The 20,342-nt window shown below is 45.7% G+C and overlaps 1 protein-coding gene and 2 pseudogenes across 1 annotated transcript in view; 1 reads left to right on the plus strand and 2 right to left on the minus strand.

Annotated features, from left to right (window-relative positions):
• Positions 1–848: 848 nt before the first annotated feature.
• LOC112484256 lies at positions 849–967 on the minus strand (annotated as a pseudogene).
• A 7,114-nt stretch (positions 968–8,081) lies between these two features.
• On the plus strand, positions 8,082–8,843 carry LOC102881300 (annotated as a pseudogene).
• Positions 8,844–15,761: 6,918 nt separating this feature from the next.
• RBX1 (ring-box 1) overlaps positions 15,762–20,342 on the minus strand; it is a 12,900-nt gene continuing 8,319 nt past the window's right edge. Inside the window, exons 4-5 of the mRNA XM_006917388.3 lie at positions 18,829–18,914; positions 15,762–15,950 (exon numbers count right to left, since the gene is read on the minus strand). Coding sequence (XP_006917450.1) covers positions 15,938–15,950; positions 18,829–18,914 — 99 coding nt within the window. The 3' untranslated portion in view covers positions 15,762–15,937. The remainder of the gene's footprint in view (positions 15,951–18,828; positions 18,915–20,342) is intronic.

Below are 20,342 nucleotides of genomic sequence, written 5' to 3' on the forward strand. Positions count from 1 at the left end.
TGCGTGCAGTGTAAAGGGCTAGGGGTAAGGGGTCAATGCCTGTGCCCACTCTGTGCATGGGGACAACTCGGCAAGCTGGAGAGTCCCTGTGCCCTGACCCAGCTCCATGGGGGGAGGTGGAAAGAACATGGCCAGACCTTCAGAAGTTTCAAGAGAAGCAAGAAGCCCTGATACACAGGGCCTTGCAAACGGTCTGGTGGTGCCTCGGAGGCTGAACATAGAGTTGGTCTATGACCCAGCGATTCCTTTCTTAGGTATCTACTTGGGAGAACTGAAAATGGTTCGCACAGAAACTTGCACGTGAGTGTTCACGGTAGCAATGTTCATGATGCCCCAAAAGTGGAAACAACCTGAAAGTCCATCCACGGATGGCTGTTTGCACAACCCGAGGGATAGCCACACAGTGGAATATTATTCAGCCATAAAAAGGAAGGAGGTACCGATATCTGCTGCTACTTACATGAACTTCAGAAACGTAGCGCGAAGTGAAGGAAGCCAGTCACAGAAGGCCATTTATTGTAGAATCCCTTTCAGGCGAAAGGTCCAGAAAAGGCAAGTCCATGGAGACAGGAACTAGATTAATGGTGGCTAGAGGCTGAGGGAAAAGGGGAAACGGGGAGTAATTGCTAACAGGTACAGGCTTTCTCTTTGGGATAACGAAAACGTTCTAGAATTAGATAATAATGATGGTCGCAGAACTTTACAAATATACTAAAAACCACCGAACTGTACACGTAAAAATGGCAGATTTTATGGTATGGAAATTCTATCTCCGACATAAAAAAATTGCAAGAGGTCAGCAGTCTGGATCTTTGTGAAAAAACACCTCAAGTTTTTCATATTGACATATTTTACAGCACCTGGTCTTCCTAGGTGGTCTCCCATCCAAGTACTAACCAGGCCCGACCCTGCTTAGCTTCCGAGATCAGATGAGATCAGGCATGTTCGGGGTGGCATGGCCATAGACCATGTGGGCTTAATTTTTGAGCAAGCAAAGCAAACTAGGGTTTGGCTGCCGGCCGCCCACCAGTTTGGAGCCTCTGTTTGAACAGAAATCCCTTCTCTGCTCCGAGATCGCCTTTCTCGGCCCCGCTCCCTTCTATCTGGCTGTTCCTTTTTCCTCATTCCTTTCTCTCTTGCAACCGCCCCAAGGCTTCTTCCAGACCATTATCCTTTACTGTCTCTTGACAGTAAAGGATAATGTCTGTCTCCTCTGAAGTTCTTGCCTTTCAACTCCACTCATTCACTGGCCTTGTTAGACCCAGACTTAACTATCTTCCTCTCCTCCAAGCATGTGGCCCATACAAAAGACAACGTGTCCGCTCAGCTTTGCCTTCCTTCTCTTTGAATCCTTTCACCTTCCCTCCATCTCAGCCGCCATTCGCAGGGCCAGTATTGGGCCTTATCGTCTCGCTCCCGAGTTACTTCTCTCACTGCGGCCTCCACTTCCCAGCTGTTGGTGGCTTGGACTTCCTGTGTGTGTAGCTCCAACTGGGCTTTGATTCCACTCTTTCTTCACTTCCTTCCCCCTCCCGCATGGATGCCTCGATTCCTCACCTTGGCTGCTTTCTCGACGATATCCTGACTTCTCTTGACATGTCTCTCTGTTGCACCTGCCTAAAAACCCCAACTCGGGTCAGCCCGATTGTCCTTCCTCTTCTCGGTACACCTGAGAAAATCACGTCGCCACACAGCCTGGTACCATTAATTCATGGACGTCGACTGTAACTGGACCCGCCAGTGCCACAGTCCATCTACCCTGCCTTCCTCCACAGTGGCTGTTGGAAACCTTCTCCTCTCTCCGCAAACCTCTGACTTCACCTATTACTTGAGAAGCCGGCAGCCTTCTCGCTGGAGCTCCCCGCTCAGCCTGCCATCCAGGCGCCCGTCTTATTGATTGTACCCACTTGTCACCTCCCGAAGGGAAGACGTGTCCTTTTCTCATTTACTATGATCTGAACATTTGGACCCCCAAATTCACATGGTAAATCCTAATGCCCATGGGATGATTAGGAGGGGGGCCGTTGGGAGGCGATTAGGACATGTTGGGATTAGTGCCCTTTGTTAAAGAGGTTCCAGAGGAACCCCTTGCTCTTCCCCTATGTGAGGTGGTCTGCGACCCAAATCTACCCTTGAACTTCCAGCCTCTAGAACTGTGAGAAATAAATACTTGTCGTTTATAAGACGCCCCGGCTCCGGCACCTCGTTCTAGCAGCCCGAACGGACTGAGTCGCCATGCGAGGCCAGTCCATCCTGCTGTGCTGGATCTCGTGTCCCACATTCCACCTTTGGCTCCTAGACGCTCTCCGATCCTTCTGTGATCTCTCTACTGGGTCCTTGCCAAGAGCAAACAAGAATCCTCACGTGTCTGCCTCCCTCTCTCCCCCTCGCGTGTCCTTGTCTAGCAACGAGCCTCTCCCTCTCCTAAGACAAAGCACTTTTTGAAAGCGTAGTCTACACCGCCTGCCTCAGTTTCCACATACCCACGTGCTCCTCACAGAAACCTGGCTTCTGCTTCTCATACCATTGAAACTTTTCTTACAGGTCACCACCAACCTCCGTATTGTCCAGTCTAACCGACGCTCTGCGTCATTAGCTAGTTTGTCTTCTCCACAGCATCCGACTTCCTGTAGATCTGCCCCGTGGCAGGTGAGAGGGCTCTGTGGGAATTCTTGGAGAGACGTTTAATCCAGCCTGGGGGCGGTCAGAGAGGGCTCCCTGGAAGAGTTGACACCAGGGCAGAGCCTGAAAGGATATGTATAAATTGGCCAAACAAAGAAGGGGAGCAAGGGCGTTTTAAAGAATGGAAGGGCTCGCATAGCAGTTAAACATCCCTGAAGTTGAGCTGGGAGACAGAACATAAAGGACTTTTGAGGTCATAGTAAAGAGTTTGCTGTTTGGATTTTATTTTGGAGGCCACGGAGCTACATATGTGACCTAAAGAAGAGGTCAGCAAACTTTATATGTAACAGGCCACATAGCAGACATGGTACAACTTCTCAGCTCTGCTGGTATAACACAAAAGAAGCCATAGATAATATATGAACAAATGAGTGTGGCTCTGTTCTATTAAAACCGTATCGTGGACATGAAATTCAAATTTCATATCATTTTTATATGTCATGAAATACTGTTCTTCTTTTGAATTTTTTCCAATCATTTAAAAATACAAAAACCATTCTTAGCTCGTGGGCTAGACAAAAACAGGCAGCAGGCTAGGTTTGGCCCCCAGGCTGAAGTTTGCCAATCCTGATGGAAAGAAAGGAAGTGACATAATTAGAACTGGGTTTTAGAATGATGGTTCAGAGTGGGAGCAATTATGCCAGCCAAAGAGACTGGTGAGCATCGGTCTGGGAGAGAGAATAAACAACTAAGTAAGCAGCAATGAACATGGAGCTAAGCGGGTGGATTAGGGAGACACTGTGCCAGAGAGGGCTTAGAAAGCTTCCCTACCACACCCTACTCAGGGGAAGAATTAAACAGGATTGGTGCCTTTCCTCCTTACCCACTCCCAGAAAAAAAAAGCATGACCCCTAAAAGCTAGAGTAGTGAGAATGGGTATCATTCCTGTCTCTACAAAGGGGAATAATCAATCCCAAGCTAGTTCTGGATGGATCCCCCCAGGAATGAATGCTGGAGCCTTTCAGCTACCATGAACCCTCCACAGACCCTCTCTGCTCTGGGGAGTGCTCACGCCTGTTGTGGGCTGTTGATGAGGTCGTTGGTCACACGGAGTACTTTGGCTAAACTGAGCGGGGCTTCGAGACAGGTCATTACTAGCCGGGCAGCCAGTGGGTGATGGTTACGGTCAAGCAGGCGGCTGGTCCCGGGAAGCCATCCTCTGAGGGCAAGATGCACAGCTCACAGTTTTCCTTGACACAGATGAAGGTGATGTGCAGTGCTCCCTCAAGGGGCAGGTGTCTGATGGTCGCAGGAGCTGGTTTAGCTCCCTGTGGAGTGTGGGCATCAGAGAGGATTCAACTCCTGCTCTTCTCCTGGATCAGGGAGGCCCCACCAAACTTCTTGACTCTCTTACTCCAGTGTACCTCCAGATGTAATCTCCTCCTACCCCAGGCGGAGCCTAACTCTTTATTTCTTTTATTTTCAAGCTAGTGTTGATGATAAATATTGTCCTTCCCCAGTCAGAGGCTACCTCTTAGTCTCAAAACCTGGCGTATACAAGTCAAACCTCTGGCTCTCTGCCTTAGCCCCTTCCACAGCAGGATGGGTGGGCAGCCCTCAGATCTCTCTGCCCCCTGATACTTTCCCCATTCCGTCCAGACAAAATGCCTAAAAAGTCAGTGCCAAGAAGGAGGCTGTGTTTAGTACTGATTACTTCTCCACATCTAAGATAGGTGGGTGAAAATATGGCCCAGCATTTTTGGGGAGTTGGGTTGCTGAGCAGCACAAAGATCCTACTTGAGTTTTGTGTGATGAAGTCAAAGGGAGAACCTTCAGCAGCCACATTCAGCTGTGTGGCCAGGAATAGATTAAAACAATGGACCACAAGTCTAATATGGGTAAGAAGGGGCCTGAAGATAGGAAAGGAGGTGATCCGTTAAAAGATGAAGGGCCAGTGGCTTAGGGGGTTCCCAAATGTGAGGACAAATTGTCATATCAATGACAAAAGAAGGAGGCGGAAATACAGTTGAAGGGCGGAGGTCCAAGAATGGCATGTTTGCCATGGAAGTTCCGGGAGCGGTGCTGTTCTGGCTATGACAAGATCCAGGGTAGGACAACGGTAGCAGGTGGCCTTGGCGGTGTGGAGGTCAAGGAACTGAGAGCCTCGGGTTTGGACGAATTGTCTACACGGATGTAGAATTCATGAAGAAGGAAGAAGTAGAGGTGGAGAGAGAGAGAGAGAGAGTGAGCCCTGGGGGTGAGGTAGAGTGCTCAGGAGGAAGGCAGGTGACTTGCAGTTAGGGAAGTCATTTAAGGGCCTGTGCACTGAAGGTGTTGGCGGGTTTGAGGAAGGAGAGAGGGACAATGGTCAGCGAGAGGCAACACGGAGGATAGAAGAGACTAGTCTTTCCTCCAATCCTACACGGTGCTTGGAGGAAAAAACAGTCCCCATTTAAGAACTGAAAGAAAGCGGTGTCCTCTGGGGTAAGTCAGTTAGCAGAGAGGAGGACGGAGAGAGAGAGGGTTTTGCTGAGGGCAGGTTGTGAGTCCCAAGACATGGCGGAAACATTTGGCGGATTGGGGGCGGGGTGTGTGAGACTGGTCGGTTCAGAGCCATATGGAGTTGGGAGTCCAGATGATGTGGGGTGACCTGGGAGCCATGGGCTTTGGGTAGCATGGAGCATGGTGACTCTTGTCCTCTACGTGTTCCTTAAACCCCTTCTCTGCTCTGTTGAAACTCACTCCATATGTGATCTAACCCGATCTCACGCCTTGGAACGCTCCCTGCCAGTGAGCCCTAGTTATATCTTCACATCCAGCCTCTTCACAGAGCTCCGACGGGCCCACGTGATTGTCTGCTGGACATCTGCACTTGGGTGTTTAAAAGATCCTTCAAAATGGAAGGCGTGAACCTTTAAATCCACTCTTCCCCCAGTCAGTGGCATCGCCATTCACCTTGTTGTCTAGGATGAAAGTCTGGAAGTCACGCTAGAAACCTTCTATTTCCTTAACTCTCTTTTACCCAACCCATCACCAAGCACTAGCTTCAAAATCCACCCAGAACCCAACACAGCTCATGACCTTCACCGCTGTTGCTGTCGTCCTTGGTGCAGTCACTTCTCACCTGGTCCCTGCTGCCACATCTGCTCCATCCCCTCGATATACTTTCATGGAGCAGCCAGAGAGAATTTTCCAAAATATACATCAGAGCAAGTGACTCCTCTCCTTTGGCCTCCCAAAGTCCTCAGAATAGAGGCGGCATTTGATCTGGCACAAGAGGTACAGGTTTATTTATTGTGGGTTTAGTACTAACCCCGATATTGTGCTCTGCTACCCAGGAACCCAGAACCCTGAAAGTCTGAGGACCCCTTTTCATCGTGAGGTAACCCGCCAAATCGGAAGATTCTCATAGCACTCAGCTCTTGGAGATTCTGTTCTCCGTGTTCGAGGTGAAATGATTGGGTAGAAAGAGCATGAGATTTAGAGTCAGGAGATTGTGTTCAAGCCCAAGCTCACCCTGAACTAACTGTGTGCCTTTAGGCAAGTCTCTAAAATGCTCTGAGCCCCAATATCTTCATTTGTGAAGCAAGACATTTGTACGCCTGCTGACGAGCAGTCCGGGGGACCCTGGGTGCTGTCACACTGTAGCCCCTACTGAAGCAAGAGTCAGAAACAGACCTCAGAAATGAGGGGAAATCAGGGCCTGGGGCAAGCGCCGACTTTGTAGGTCAGTGCCTGCTGAGCTGGGCTAGTGTGGAGGCCCCGACTAGTCAAGGTGGTGACTCGACAGGACAGGTTAAATGCAAGACTATACAGAGACTTGGGCAGCAGAGTGATACAGAAACCCAGAGATGCAGAGATGAAAGCCCAACGCAGACGTCTAACGCAGTAGGAACTCTGAGCATGCAGGAGTCATGCAGGAGTAGGGGTAGAAAGGAAGGCGGTTGGTGGTGCTGGTCGCAGGGGCTGCTGGTGCCCTGCCGCACGCAGGAGCCATGCAGGAGTAGGGGTAGAAAGGCGGTCGGCGGTGCTGGTCGCAGGGGCTGCTGGTGCCCTGCCGCATATCTCCTTCCTCCTGCTTTGTCCACCTGCCGATGCAGGAGGTGGTCTCCTGCCCCTGGCTGGCTTTCACCTCCAGTACCCTCATCTTTCGGCTTCTCAGCCTGAGGGTTTTTTCTGGAGCTTTGGGAACTTGCTCAGCCCGTTGTGCAGGGTGGCTCGGAGTGGCCAGAGGTTTGAAACCTCCGGGGCTGTGAGAGTCAGTGGACAAATCCCCACGTGCTGCGGTGTGTGGTCCCCACGTGCTGCGGTGTGTGATCCCCACGTGCTGCGGTGTGTGGTCCCTCAGCTGGCCCCCTGTGGGACTGAGCCCCAGTTGCCTGGACAGGTGACCCACTCGTTGGCTTTTCTCACTTCCCTGTCTCACTTTTCCTCTCCCTCATTGTGCTTTATTATCTCTTCCAAAATAAACCACCACATTCTTGTCTCAGGGTCTCCTTTGGGGAAATCTGAATTTAGACGGTAGCACTAAAGGAGAGAAGCAGGAACAGAAAATCTACTTCAGGTGCTGAGAAGCAGCGGACACGTGTTCAAGGACAACCAAACAGGGCCTGTTGCCTCCCGAGGGACATTCCAGTCTCTCAGGCCTACTGTGCAGATGGGGAGGAGTTCCCATTGGCCGAACTTCCTACGGCATCGGAAGGGACCTGAGTGAGTCTCTGGGCCTCTCAACCTGAGGGCACCTAACCAGATTTCTGAGGACGGCTCACGCTGGTTAAGCACCGACTATGTGCCAAGCTCTGTGCCAGGCACTTCCCTTCCATGATCTCTCATTGTCATGACAACTTGCAAGGGAGATAATATCCTTTTCTAACAAACAAAACAGTGTGGTACTGGCATAAAGAGAGACGTGGACCGATGGGTTAGCATGGAGAGCTCAGAAAGAAACCTTCACGTGTGTGGTCAATTGATTTTTGGAGAAAGGACAGTCTCTTCGACGAGCGGCGTTGGGGAAAATTTATCCATACGCAGAAGAGTGAAATCACATCTCTACCTCATACCACACACAAAAATTAACTCAAAATAGATTGAAGAGCCAAATCTAAGAGCTGAAACTATAAAACTCTTATAAGAAAACATAAAGGCAAATAGTCATGATGTTGGATTTGGCCATGGTTTCTTAAAAGATAACACCAAAAGCACAGGTAATGAAAGAAAAAAATAGATACTTTGGACTTAATCAAAATAAAAAAACTATCGTGCATTAAGGGACATTGTCAAGGCAGTGAAAAGACAATCCACAGAATGGGAGCATATTTTTGTAAATCATGTATCTGATAAGGATTTAATATGCAGTTTGTATAAACGAGTCCTACAAATCATCACCAAACAAACAACCCATTTAAAAAATGAGCAAAGGACTTAAACTGATGTTTCTCACCTCTTTTCCAGCCAGAGCCATGGACAGTGCAGAAGAGAAGATTTCTGCTGTGCCAGAAACCCTTAAGAAAAAACGAAGGAGTTTCGCAGAGCTGAAGATCAAGCGCTTGAGAAAGAGGATTGCCCAAGAAAGAGAAAGAAGATGCTTAGAAAAGCAAGGAGGAAGCTTATCTATGAAAAAACTAGGCAGCAGCACACAGCATGTAGGTAGATGTACAGGCTGAGGTGCGAATGGCTAGGATGGCATGAAAAGCTGGCTACTTCTGTGTACCCATGGAACTCAAATTGGCATTCATCATCATCGAGATCAGAGACATCGACAGTGTGAGCACAAAGGTCCAAAACATGCTGCTGCTTCTCGCTTTCTCCAGATCTTTAATGGCATCTTTGTTAAGCTCGGCCAGGCTTCAATTAACATGCTGAGGCTGGTGGACCCATGGATTGCGTGGGGTGCCCAAACCTGAAGTCAGTAAATGAATTGATCTACGAGTGTGGTTATGGCAGCAAAATCAACAAAAGCCAGGTGCCCTGGGAGAGAGCACACTGACTGCTTCATCTCTTGGTATACATGGCATCATCTGCATGGAGGATCTGATTCACGAGATCTATACTGTTGGAAAATGCTTCAGAGAAGCAAACGACTTCCTGTGGCCTTTCAGGTTATCTTCTCCATGAGGTGGAATGAAGAAAAAGACCACCCGTTTGTAGAAGGTGGACATGCTGGCAGCAGGAAAGACCAGATCAACAGGCTTATTAGAAGGATGAGCCAAGGTATCTACTAGGGTTATTTTTGTAATGTGGTCGGTTAGTAAACAGTGACTGCTTTAAAAGTGAGAAAAAAAAAATCTCCAAGAAGATATACAAACGGCCAATAAACATGTGGAAAGATGCTCAACATCATTAGTCATTCGGGAAATGTAAATCAAAACTACAATGAGGATACTTCACATCTTCTAAGATGTTTATTATGTTAAAACTAGAAAAGAATAAGTGTTAACAAGGATATTGCTGTAAATTGAATTGCGTGCCCCCCACTGTCCCCCAAATTCATATGTTGAAGCCTTAGCTTCCAGTGTGACTGTATTTAGATGTAGGCTCTTTAAGAAATAATTATGGTTGAATGAGGTCATAAGGGTGGAGCCTGAATCCGTAGAATAGGTGTCTTTAAAAGAAGAATAAGAGGGGCCAGAGCTCTCTCTCTTTCTTTCCCCGAGAGTTCATACCTAGGAAAGACCAAGTGGTGACATAGCCAGAAGGTGGACAGCTACGAGACAGGAAGACAGCTCTCACCGTAATCTAGATTTGCCAGCACCTTGATCTTGGACTTCTCAGACTCCAGAACTTTGAGAAATAAATTTCTGCTATTTAAGTCACTCAGTTTGTGGTATTTTGTTACCGCAGCCTGAGCAGACTAATACAGACGTAGAGAAATTAGAGTGCATTGCTAATGAAAATATAAAAATAGTGAAAATATAAAAAATTATCTCCCCCGAGGAAGACAATTTGGCAATTTCTCAAAAGCTAAATATAGGATTTACCATATGATCCAGCAATTCCATTTCCAGGTATATGTAAAAGAATCGAAAGCAGGGTCTCAAAGAGATATTTGTATACATCATGTTCGTTGCAGAAATATTCATGACAACTAAAAGGTGGAAGAAACCCAAGCATCATTTACAGATGGATGCACGAACAAAATGTAGTGTCTTCATACGATAGAATACTATTCAGCCAAAAAAGGAATGAAAGCATGACACGTGCTACAAAATGGATGAAGCTTTAAGACATTGTGCTAAGTGGAGACGGTCACACACAAAAGGACAAATATTGTATGATTCCACTTATATGAAGTTCCTAGAATAGGCAAATTCATAGAGATAGCAAGAATAGAGGTTACCAGGGGTTGGGACGGGGCCAGGGGGAGGAGCGAGAAGTTATGGTCTAATGAGTAGAGAGTGTCTGTGATGATGAAAAGTTCTGGAAATAGTTGATGATAGTTATACAAACTTTTAAATGTAATACTTAATGCCACTGAATCGTACACTTAAAATGGTAAATTTTATGTTATGTATATTTAACCATCATTTAAAAAATCTTTTAAAAAACAAAACCAAACACAAAAGCAAGAGACTCGAAACCTGAGAAACAACCCAAATGTCCTTCAGCGGACGAATGGATAAGCAACCTGTGGTGCATCCATATGATGGAATAAAATGGAACGAACCATTTGTACACACAACCACTTGGATTAATCACAAAGGCATTATGTTGAGTGAAAGAATTGAGTCTCAAAAGGTGACATACTGTATGACTCCTTTATATGACATTCTCGCAAAGACGACGCTATAGGAATGGAGAGCAGGTCAGTGGTTGTCAGGGTTTGGAGTGAGGAAAGTGTGTTTGTAAACAGAGCGCGTGGAGATATTTGGAGCAATGGAACTGCTCTGTACTGTATTTGGAGCAATGGAACTGCTCTGTACTTGATTACACTAATGTGTATATATGTTACTACTCGTCAAGATTTTTTAAAAAGTCAAGTTCATTGTATGGTAATTTGAAATAAAAAATAAATGAGGATCTCGGACAGACTGGGTGACCTGTTCAAGGTCACGCAGCTCCTCAGGGTGGACCCGGGTTTATCTCCTTCCAAGATTGCTTCCTCTCCACCAAGCTGCCTCTCAGAGGGCTAGAGTGAGGGGAGAATGAGAGAATGGAGAGAAAGCCCTCTGTAAATAGTTCCGGGCTGCCATGGCAGGGCTCCTTATTCATCAGGGGATCTGGCTGTTCCTCCAAACCTCCATTTAATGAAGAACGTTATTATTATTGACTTGTACACTCATCTCTGACCTTTGATATATTAAGAACTGGGGTTCTAAAAAACAAAACAAAACAAACAAACAAAAGAAAAACAGGTGGTGTCTTTACTCCTTCTTCCCTAAAGTTCATCTCTTTCAAAAATAAGAGAGTTAAAAAAGGACTATCTGGCCACGGTTAAAAATGAAAAGATTTGGATGACGGAACAGACTTCTTGCTGCTGGTGTGGGTGACATGGTGATGGCCACAGCCAAGAAAGGCAAACCAGAGCTCAGAAAGAAGGTACATCCAGCGGGGGAAATTCGACAACGAAAGTCAGGCCAGAGAAAAGATTTATTTATTTTGAAGATCATGCAGGGGTCATAGTAAAGAATAAAGGCGAAATGAAAGGTTCTGCCATCACAGGACCAGTTGCAAAGGAGTGTGCAGATTTGTGGCCCAGGATTGCATCCAATGCTGGCAGCATTGCATGATTCTTCGGCGTATTTGTAAAAAATAAAAAATAAAAAATATTTGCTCCCATAAAAAAAATTTAAATTAAATTAAATAATTAAATTAAATTAAATTAAATTAAATTAAAAGATTGCCCACTCTGAATCATGAATGATGGCACTGCAGCGTGGGCAGGCCTCTGCAACGGGTGGGGCGAGGTGGAATCATTATTACCAAAGACCAAGAGAAGATGACCCAAACCCTCTGGGTAGGGAGGGGAGAGGGCCTGGTGTCAACCATGTGCCCAGGGAGAAACGGACGTCAGGCTGACCCCGATTCAAATTTTGCCTCTGCCATTTCCTATGGTGAGAACTTACATAGTCGCTTAAGCTCTCTAAGCCTCGGTTTCCTGATCTGTAACATGGAGCAGGAACAGCACTCATCTCGGAGATTCTATTTTTGTAGAGATTAAGTGGATGGTAAAGTTCTCATCGATGGCTGGCACATCATTGACGGTAAATGATAATAATAATAAATAAACATCGACAGTAATTATCAAGCTCTTTCGCTCATATTTCAAAAGAAAACACAAAAATAGTTTCAAAGTGAACCACAGCTAGTACAGAAATCAGAAAAAGTACTCACAGTCCTGACAGCTGGCTTGGTGGGCATGAACAAAATAAAAGCAAGGGCAGTTCATCAGTTCATTTCTTCATTTATTTATTCAACCAAGAAAAGCATGCCGATCGGTGCAGGAGATTTAGGGGCAAACGGTACAGAGGACATTTTTGCTCTCTTGAGTGTCAGAACCAGGAGGGTAAACAGACTGTATACAAGTAATCACATAAGTGACCAAGATAATTTAGATAGCACTAAGTGCCTTATAGACAATAACATGGGTTGATGTGAAATGGGCAGCTATTTTCACAGGGCAGCAGGAAAGTCCTCCTTGGGGTGGTGACAGTTAAGGTGAATTCTGAGACTTGAAGAAGTTAGCCATGCAGAGAAGTGGGGGAGTCCCAGGCCAAGGCCAAGGACAGGTGCTGACTCCCTCCAGGATGATTGGAGCTCTGTGAACACCAGAGGGAATGATGTTCTTAGATGAATCAGGAAGGAAGGCAGGGGCCAACTCACCTGGAGACAAGTCGGCCTGGGAGAGAAGTTTCATTTTATTTTAGTCAAATGGGAAGCCAGGGGCAGGTTCTTTAGAGGTAGTTAGATGATGCAAATATTTAAAGTTATCAGACCAAGATCTCCAAACTGAGGCCAGCTTTGCCAATGGGCTGAAGGACTCATGCAAAGCTGGAAAGAGATAGGCAGCAACGGGGTTACGCTGTGACGTCACAGGCTATGTAAGGCTCTGCAGACCATGGGGTCCAGTTTAGAGGGCGGGGCAGTGGGCTCCAAAGAGCTGGCTGATTTTTACAGCTGAGCGGATACTAAAAGGATGTTGGAGAGCTTGCAGCAGCACTAAGGGTGTTGGAGAATTGGGCTCAGAAAATGGGCAGCAACTGGGACCATGGCCAAAACAATGCCACAAAACTAGTCTGGGAAGGTGTTAGTTGTTGAGGCTGCTAAACACCGGATGTCATAACTCATTTTGCCACCTGCACTGGGCTTTGGGTACTGCCAGTGCTGCTGCCCACAGTCATAATGGGATGGTGCCGTGAGTGTCTCTGATTGATGGAGGTTAGGTCATCCACCTTGCTCCAGCTACAAGGAAGTTGGAGGAGCCAGGACTAGGCATATTCAGAGTCTACGATGGGAAACTAACTCAGCTTCCATTAAGGTGGGGAATTTCTCAACCAGTGAAAGGGGCCTCAGACCAAAGACTCACTTCGGGTTGTAGCAAGGAGAGTAATGACATCGTTTTAGAGAAAAACGGAGAGGGCCTGGGCTCCGTCGGTGGCAGTGGGAATGGAGGAGAGGTTATAGATTTTAGTGAGAGCCTGGCCATAAAATGAATAGAGGTTAATGATTAATTAGATGCAGAGGCAAAGGAGAGTAGTATCTAAAATGCCTTGTGAATGCCTGTGGCTCCAGGAATTGGTTGAGTGACAATGCCATTAACCAGGCTGGGTCATCCAAGAGGAGGGGTATGTTTTGAGACAATGATCATAGGTCAGTCCTATTTGACCTGCTGAGTGTGAAGAGTCTGAGACACACAGCCAGGGGTAGACACTAGGCACAAGTGGATGCCATTTTCCTGAAGGTGGAACTATGCAGGGGTGTGCTGGTAAATGACCAACAACAGGCCCTGCAGGGAAGATGCTCTGGTTTGTAGCATTTCTCAATTTCTGTGGTGTAAACACAATTTCAAGCTACCAATGTTGAGGTTGCTGAAAGTGGATCCGGGAAGATGCACGCAATCGGCTGTCAGGGGCCCATCTGAGGGCCCAGCACACTGTTTTGACTAGGGGTGAGGATGAGGTCTCCCGGACAGAGCAGAACTGAAACCAGAACCTTTAGGGGCAGATAGAAGAGGGTTGTCAGACGGGAAACCAAGAGAGAATGGGCACTTCGAGATCAAGCCCAGATCCAGGCCATCGAGCTCTCCAGAATTAGCTTGTTATTCATTCATTCTCTTACAATCACCTATAGACTGAGAGCTATTCAGGCAGAGACTCTGTCTAACTCAGCTGTGTTCTCTAGGTACAGCACGCAGTAGGCACTCAGCAAATAATTCCACTAATATCTTGGGGAAGATTTATGTCCACCAGTTTCACGAGGAAACAGAATAACTGGGTATGTTATAGGGAGACATTCTGGCTCAATGTAAAAAAAAAAAATCTTCCCAGCACATCTTTAGACGCCTCATTTTGTCTCTCCCTCACCACTCCTGTTCTGGGAACTATCACCCACATTCCACCTACGAGGTTCTCAAGGCGGTCACCCTTTCCTATGTGATGAGCCTGACCCAGCTGGGATGTCTGGAATCAGAGCTTGGGAGTTAGACCCGCTCCCGTGGCAGCAGCTGTGGGAAAGGAGGTGGCAGCATCGTTTTCCTGCCGTAAGTTAGCCTCTGTCAAAGAGCGGCAGCAAGAATCCCAGCAGTGATTCCGTTTGTCACTTAGGCCCAGCTGTATCCCTAGAGCTTTCTTCTGTTCATTACACAACCCCATCTAACCTCCAATAAACTCTACCTAAACGGGAGCTGGACTTTTGTACTCAGCAACCGAGTCCTAACACCCAAGCATAACTCTCTAAGTATGTAATGTTGTCATCTGCGTGAAAAGTAACGTGATTTTCGCTACTGAAAGTATTCATGCAGTTTAAATGACCACTTGAAAGGGGTTTAAGAGGGGATTCCTGCCACGGGTGGAAGCCCCAAAATAACAGACGCAGTAGCTTCCTCCACGTGAGTGAGTGCTACATGCCAGGCACTGTGCAGTGAGCTAAGTGGGGAAGCTGGGTTTGATCTAAGTTTATTAGGACTTCAAAGTTCTTGATTTCTAAGCTAGAGGTTCTCAAACTTTTTAGTCTTGGGATTCTTTTGTGAGCTTAAAAATTGAGGCCCTCAAAGAGTTTTTGTGTGGGTTCCATCTATAGATATTTACCATGATGGAAATCGAAAGTGAGACATTTAAAATTTAAACAGAAAAACACCCATTACGTCGACGTAAATATTTTTATTAAAAGTAACTTTTTCAAAACAAAAAGAATTGAGATGAGTGGCTTTGTTTTACATTTTTGCAAATCTTTCACATCTGACTTAATAGAAGACAGCTGGATTTTCACGTCTGCTTCCCTCAATACGTTGCTTTGACTGAAGTGTAACGAAAAGCTGGCCTGACCCAGACACGCAGTTGGAAAAGGAACTTCATGAACGTCCTGAAAGGGTCTCAGGTTCCCCCAGGGTCCATGGACCACACTTTGAGAACCACTGCGGTAAACGATGCTGCTTCCCAGTTAAAGACTCTGGATAGCCACTGAATTAACACTACCGCTGGCAATTCCATGGCCGACACATTTTTAAACATTTCAAAAAGTGGTGGTGAAGGAAACTTGAATTCTCTTGTTAATTCGATTTTAAGTAATACCAATTATCGACCTGAGTTCAGAAATTATTCTTTTGCCAGCTAAGATTACATTTGAGATCTTTTTTAAGTTTACTTTTCTAAACTATGAAGAGAAAGCAACACATCATACACAAAGGTAATGTCTGTATGGTGCTTTTACAGTTCACAAAGCCTCTTCCTGTGGCCACATGACGTCATTTAGTCCTTAGAAGCCACTTTCCAGAGGAGGAAAGTTTGGTGCACAGGCGGTGTGCCCAAGGTTGCTGTCAGTAATGGAGCTGCGGACAGGCTTCCTCGTGACCAAGTGATGTGCTCAGAGAACACCTCTGCTCTGGCTCTAATGAACGAACGTCTCACTTTCACAAGCTGGCTTTCCAGCCTAGGAAGAGGGGACCCTAGGCTGACTTTTTTTCACATACACAGAGACAACTTCTGTTCTAGAACACAACTGGATTTTATTTGACAGAGAATACAATATGACTGCAGGAATAGCAAACTGAAAAGAAAAAGCAGAGAAGACACGGTTCTATCTAATTTACAATTACGTAACAGGAGGGTAAGTCATTAAATGAATAACAAAAACAGTTGAGCTTGATGAAAGAATTCTTTTCTTAGTGCCCATACCTGAAAGACAAAGTAAATTATTTTATTAATTCCTTAGTAATTTCTTGTTTTGAGGCTATAAAACCTGCTTATACATATGAACAAATTTGATTAAAACTTTGAAAAGCTATAAATGACCACGAGTGTGCTCCAAGATCGGGTTATGACACTGGTCTCTGCCCCTGTCATCCTGTCACATCTTATCTACTACCCCCTTCCCGGTGACAATGCCTCCCTGGGACTCAACCACACCCACCTCCAGTTACCAGGCAGATGCTGAGCAGAACGAGGGAAGCGAGAGGGAAAAGTCAGCGCTGGGGGTGTGAAAGGGAACTCCATCTGCTGGCTCCAGCCAGCGGCTCAGACAGTTTACGCTCTTGGCCTCCCTGACCTGCGGCAGCCCTTGTCACTTCAGCTCAGTACTCAAGCAAGTTTGGGGAAAGGCAAATACAGAAAAGAGCAGCTGACAGCCCTCAATTTCAAAATCTATCACAGTTCCAATCACAGCCCTGACTACATTCAGCACTATAGAAAAACTAGGTATGAATTTCAAATGGTTTTTTGATTTTCCCAGAAGCCAAAATTTGGCTCTAATAAAATTATAAAAATAAACAAGGCCAGAAAATTTCTCCCATGTATAAATGGATTTCTTGAACACAAAATACTTCATTATTATCTTACTTAATCTTTTGTGCTGGTTCTTTTTGGGCAGTTAGCCTATGTAAAATAATTTGTGATATGGATGAAAACCAGGGCCCCAGAACTCCGGACCCCGGCTTCAACCACCCTGAAGGACTGCTAGATCCTTTAAGCACTTCTCCTACGAAATCCACTTGAATACTGTCTAAAAAAAGTTGTGCCAAATTCCACACAGGGTGGGGCTCGAGTGTTTGTTAGTGGGCTGGAGAACAAGCCAGAAGTTGTCTATCAGATTAAAGAACGCTATAATTTGTTCCTTATGAATTTGCTTTCCCAATGCACTGAAAACCACTGCCTGGCAAAGTCACTGGCTGAAGTGGCAGGACAGTCACTGGCTGGATAAAGTCAAAGCCCAACACGAGGACTTCTTCAACCCCGCACTTATGCTTAGCCCTGGGCATATGTAATGGGCAACACGAGACAATTTTGGTCCAAAATGGAACCCGAGCTGCCCTAGGCAGAGCAAACCACAAAGGCCTCTTGAGAACTCAGAACAGCGCTTTGGCCTGGACATGTGCCACTGTCACGATTCCACTCAGAAGGCGAGCTCCCCAAGGACAGAGAAAGACTGTACCATACACGTTTAAATCTTACACATTACTTAGCATACACTTTGCTGAATGGAGCACGATGGTATGAGTTAGATACTGAGTGTTTGGCAGGTTTCTTAAAAAATGAACATGCATTTGATATGATTTCCAAAACTCTTCCCCTAAGTAAATAACCAAGTCTAAAAACAAAATAACTGTACCAATAAGGAATTTCTAAACATGTAACAGAGAACCTATTTTTTGTTTTTAAAACTACATCCTATGACTCACAGCTCATATTTAAGTAAAAATCTCCCTTCCTCCAAAAAATTTGAGACATGAAACACATGAAAAGTAGCCCAACCTCTCTCAAAAATTAGAAAATGTAACGGAGTATTCATTTCGACTACCAGAGTAGCTAAGACGGAAAAGCTCGACAGCGGAGCGCTGGCAGGAGACGGACAAAGGGGCCTTCCGCCGCGCTGCTCAGAGGCAGAGCAAATTGGTGCCTCTTCTCGGGAAAGGAACACCTGACCCTGCCCAAAATAAAAATGTACGTACTCCTAACCCAGACATTTCTCCTTGAAGAATTCCTGCTTCAGGTAATACACTCCTTGGACATACACAAAGATTCACATATGAGGACGTTCATCCTGATGCCTTGTTTTTATCAGTGGAAAACTGGAAACCCAACTATCAACAGGGACTGAATAAATCATGGCACATCTACATAAAAACGTACTCTGCAACCATTAGAACGGAAGCAGTTCGTTGTGTGTGGATATGGAACATCTCCAAAATGTATGAAGTGAAAAGGCAAGGTAAGTTAGTCCATAAGACACTCACGTTTTTGTTAAGAAAAAAATTATACATGCATACCCACCATATACACACAGGTACATATATGGAGATAGAACTAAGCAGCTCTTGCTGATGGCTACCTCCGGGAATGAGATTAGACTAAAGCAGGAGACTCAGTTTCATGATACACCCTTCTGACCATCTGAATCTTTAAAATTTTACCATGCCAGGTTTTATTTACATAATCACACTTTACTTGAGATAGCCAAAGACTCTGTATCAGAATTAATCAGCATGAGATAAACCAAAGAAATAAGATGGGTGGATATGATTCTGCTCAAAGCAAAGATATTCGCCCTGGAGCTTTACTATACATGTGATTTTTTTTTTTTATAACCCAAAACAACTTTATTTGACAAAAGACAACAAGTTATTTACAGTAGTTTTTTGCTCAAAATTATTAAACGGGATAACTGTGCTTCTCCAGGTTTATCTCACAACCAAACCAAGCAGAGGCTGCCCCACCCACAGCACCGGGGGATGCCAACCTGACTCCAGCAGCGTGGCTCCTGCCCTACAGATGTGATTCTGGAAATAAATATTTAAGTTTTCAGATTCTCATATTTTTGACTCTCATAAACCCCTGACAACGGGGACACTCTAGGCTTCCCACGTCTAATGTCGGCCACGCCTCTGCGCCTTTTCCACACAGACGAGTCCTTAAATTAGCCGAAATCTAGTTTATAAAACAAGGCACGTTCCATGGCTCCACCTTTTAAGACTATGTACCGTCCACCCGAGATGAGTCGAAGAACGACACTGAGCACAAAGCCCAGTCTTACAATGTCAAAATAGCCAGAGACACCTACTTTTGGAATTCCCACTCTCTGTTGTCCAGTGGACACACCTGCCGCGTTTTGAGCCAGCGAGAGATGCAGTGGAAGTGAAAAGCATGCTGGAAGAAAAAAACACATTTTATTAAAAATGACTGTGTAGGCTCAGCCATCTACTGACGGTAAGTCTCGAATGCAGTGGATTGGTTATGCCCAGGGGCTGGAGAAGAACAACGGCAGGTAACAATGCGAGGCCAAAGGTCACGACTCATACACCTAGGTTAGGTACAAGGATTTTCCCAGTGAAACATCTGCTAGAAATGTCATTACTAATAAAGGAGGAAACTGTTTAGGAAGAACGGTGCACATTCCAGCAGTGAGCTCTCTCCTTTCCTCTCAGGGGAAGGTGGGATGTGGCACCCTGGTCCTACCAGGCCCGTAATGGAACGCGCCGACATTCCTTGTACATGCAGGCAGAGGCCCTTGATCAGATTTCAAACCTCCGCATTCTCGGTCCCCAGATGTCCCCCTCCCTTGGGAGAACGGGAACCCCCACAAGAGCCTTCTCTTCAGCACTTGGTAGTGCACTGCCACCGCCACCTACCCAGAGCTGAGATGGGCAATGGGCACTTCTTCAACTTTCCCTCACCCAGCTCGACTCCAGTCAAAGGACTTTACTTCCAGATTTGTTCACAGATATATTACTATTACAAGAGATCAATACTCGGTAAGCCTCTGGTGGGTGAGGGGCTTTGTCTTAAAAAGGAATGAGATAAAAAATTAGGGCAAAAGGAAGCATTATGATGAGCAAACTGCACACAAGCACCTGAAAGAACATCAAAGAGCTCATTTCATCATCAGGACAGGAAGCAACAAGGCAAAGAATGCTGGTAGCTGACAGAGCTAGGAGCTGGCTTTCAGATTTGGGCAAGAGGAAAACCTGTGTGACGTTTTTCAGGCGTGAGTTAGTACCATGCAGATGCTAATCACAATGTCTCTACAATAGACGTTTATTCTCTTCCCCCTGCACATAAGGGTAGAGTATTTAGAAAGGAATGGCAAGTGTTCCTCCTCATCTCATCTGTGATGGGGCAGCTGAGGTGGGGACAGGAGGGATGCTGAAACCCAAGGAAACGATGAAAGCTTTTGCTGGCTTGGTTTAATAACAGCCTTGAAATCTGGTCAGTTATGTCTTCCAAAACATGAATGGAACTTAAAGAAGAATCATAGTGTGATTATCTTGTGAACTATCTTTTGACAAAGACAATAATAGAACTCAGTAATTAAGAATGGAATCCACAGCTAGTATACTATGGATACTCAAGAGGACAAATATTCTGCAGAGTGACAGCTTTTGGAAGATCCCTTGCCTGCTGACTCTCATACAACTCATTATGAAAAAGGAAAAAACCCACAACATTTCTAAAAGGTAGAATGCTGAGGTATTTTTCTCAATCACAGGGAAAGGCTCACCTAAGGGTATCCAAGATACCCTTCTCTACCTCTCACCTCCCCCATTAGGCACTCTGTAGCAGTACAGGGTCCCTGTA

The sequence above is a fragment of the Pteropus alecto genome, unplaced genomic scaffold, assembly GCF_000325575.1.
Source record: "Pteropus alecto unplaced genomic scaffold, ASM32557v1 scaffold157, whole genome shotgun sequence".
NCBI lineage: Eukaryota > Metazoa > Chordata > Mammalia > Chiroptera > Pteropodidae > Pteropus > Pteropus alecto.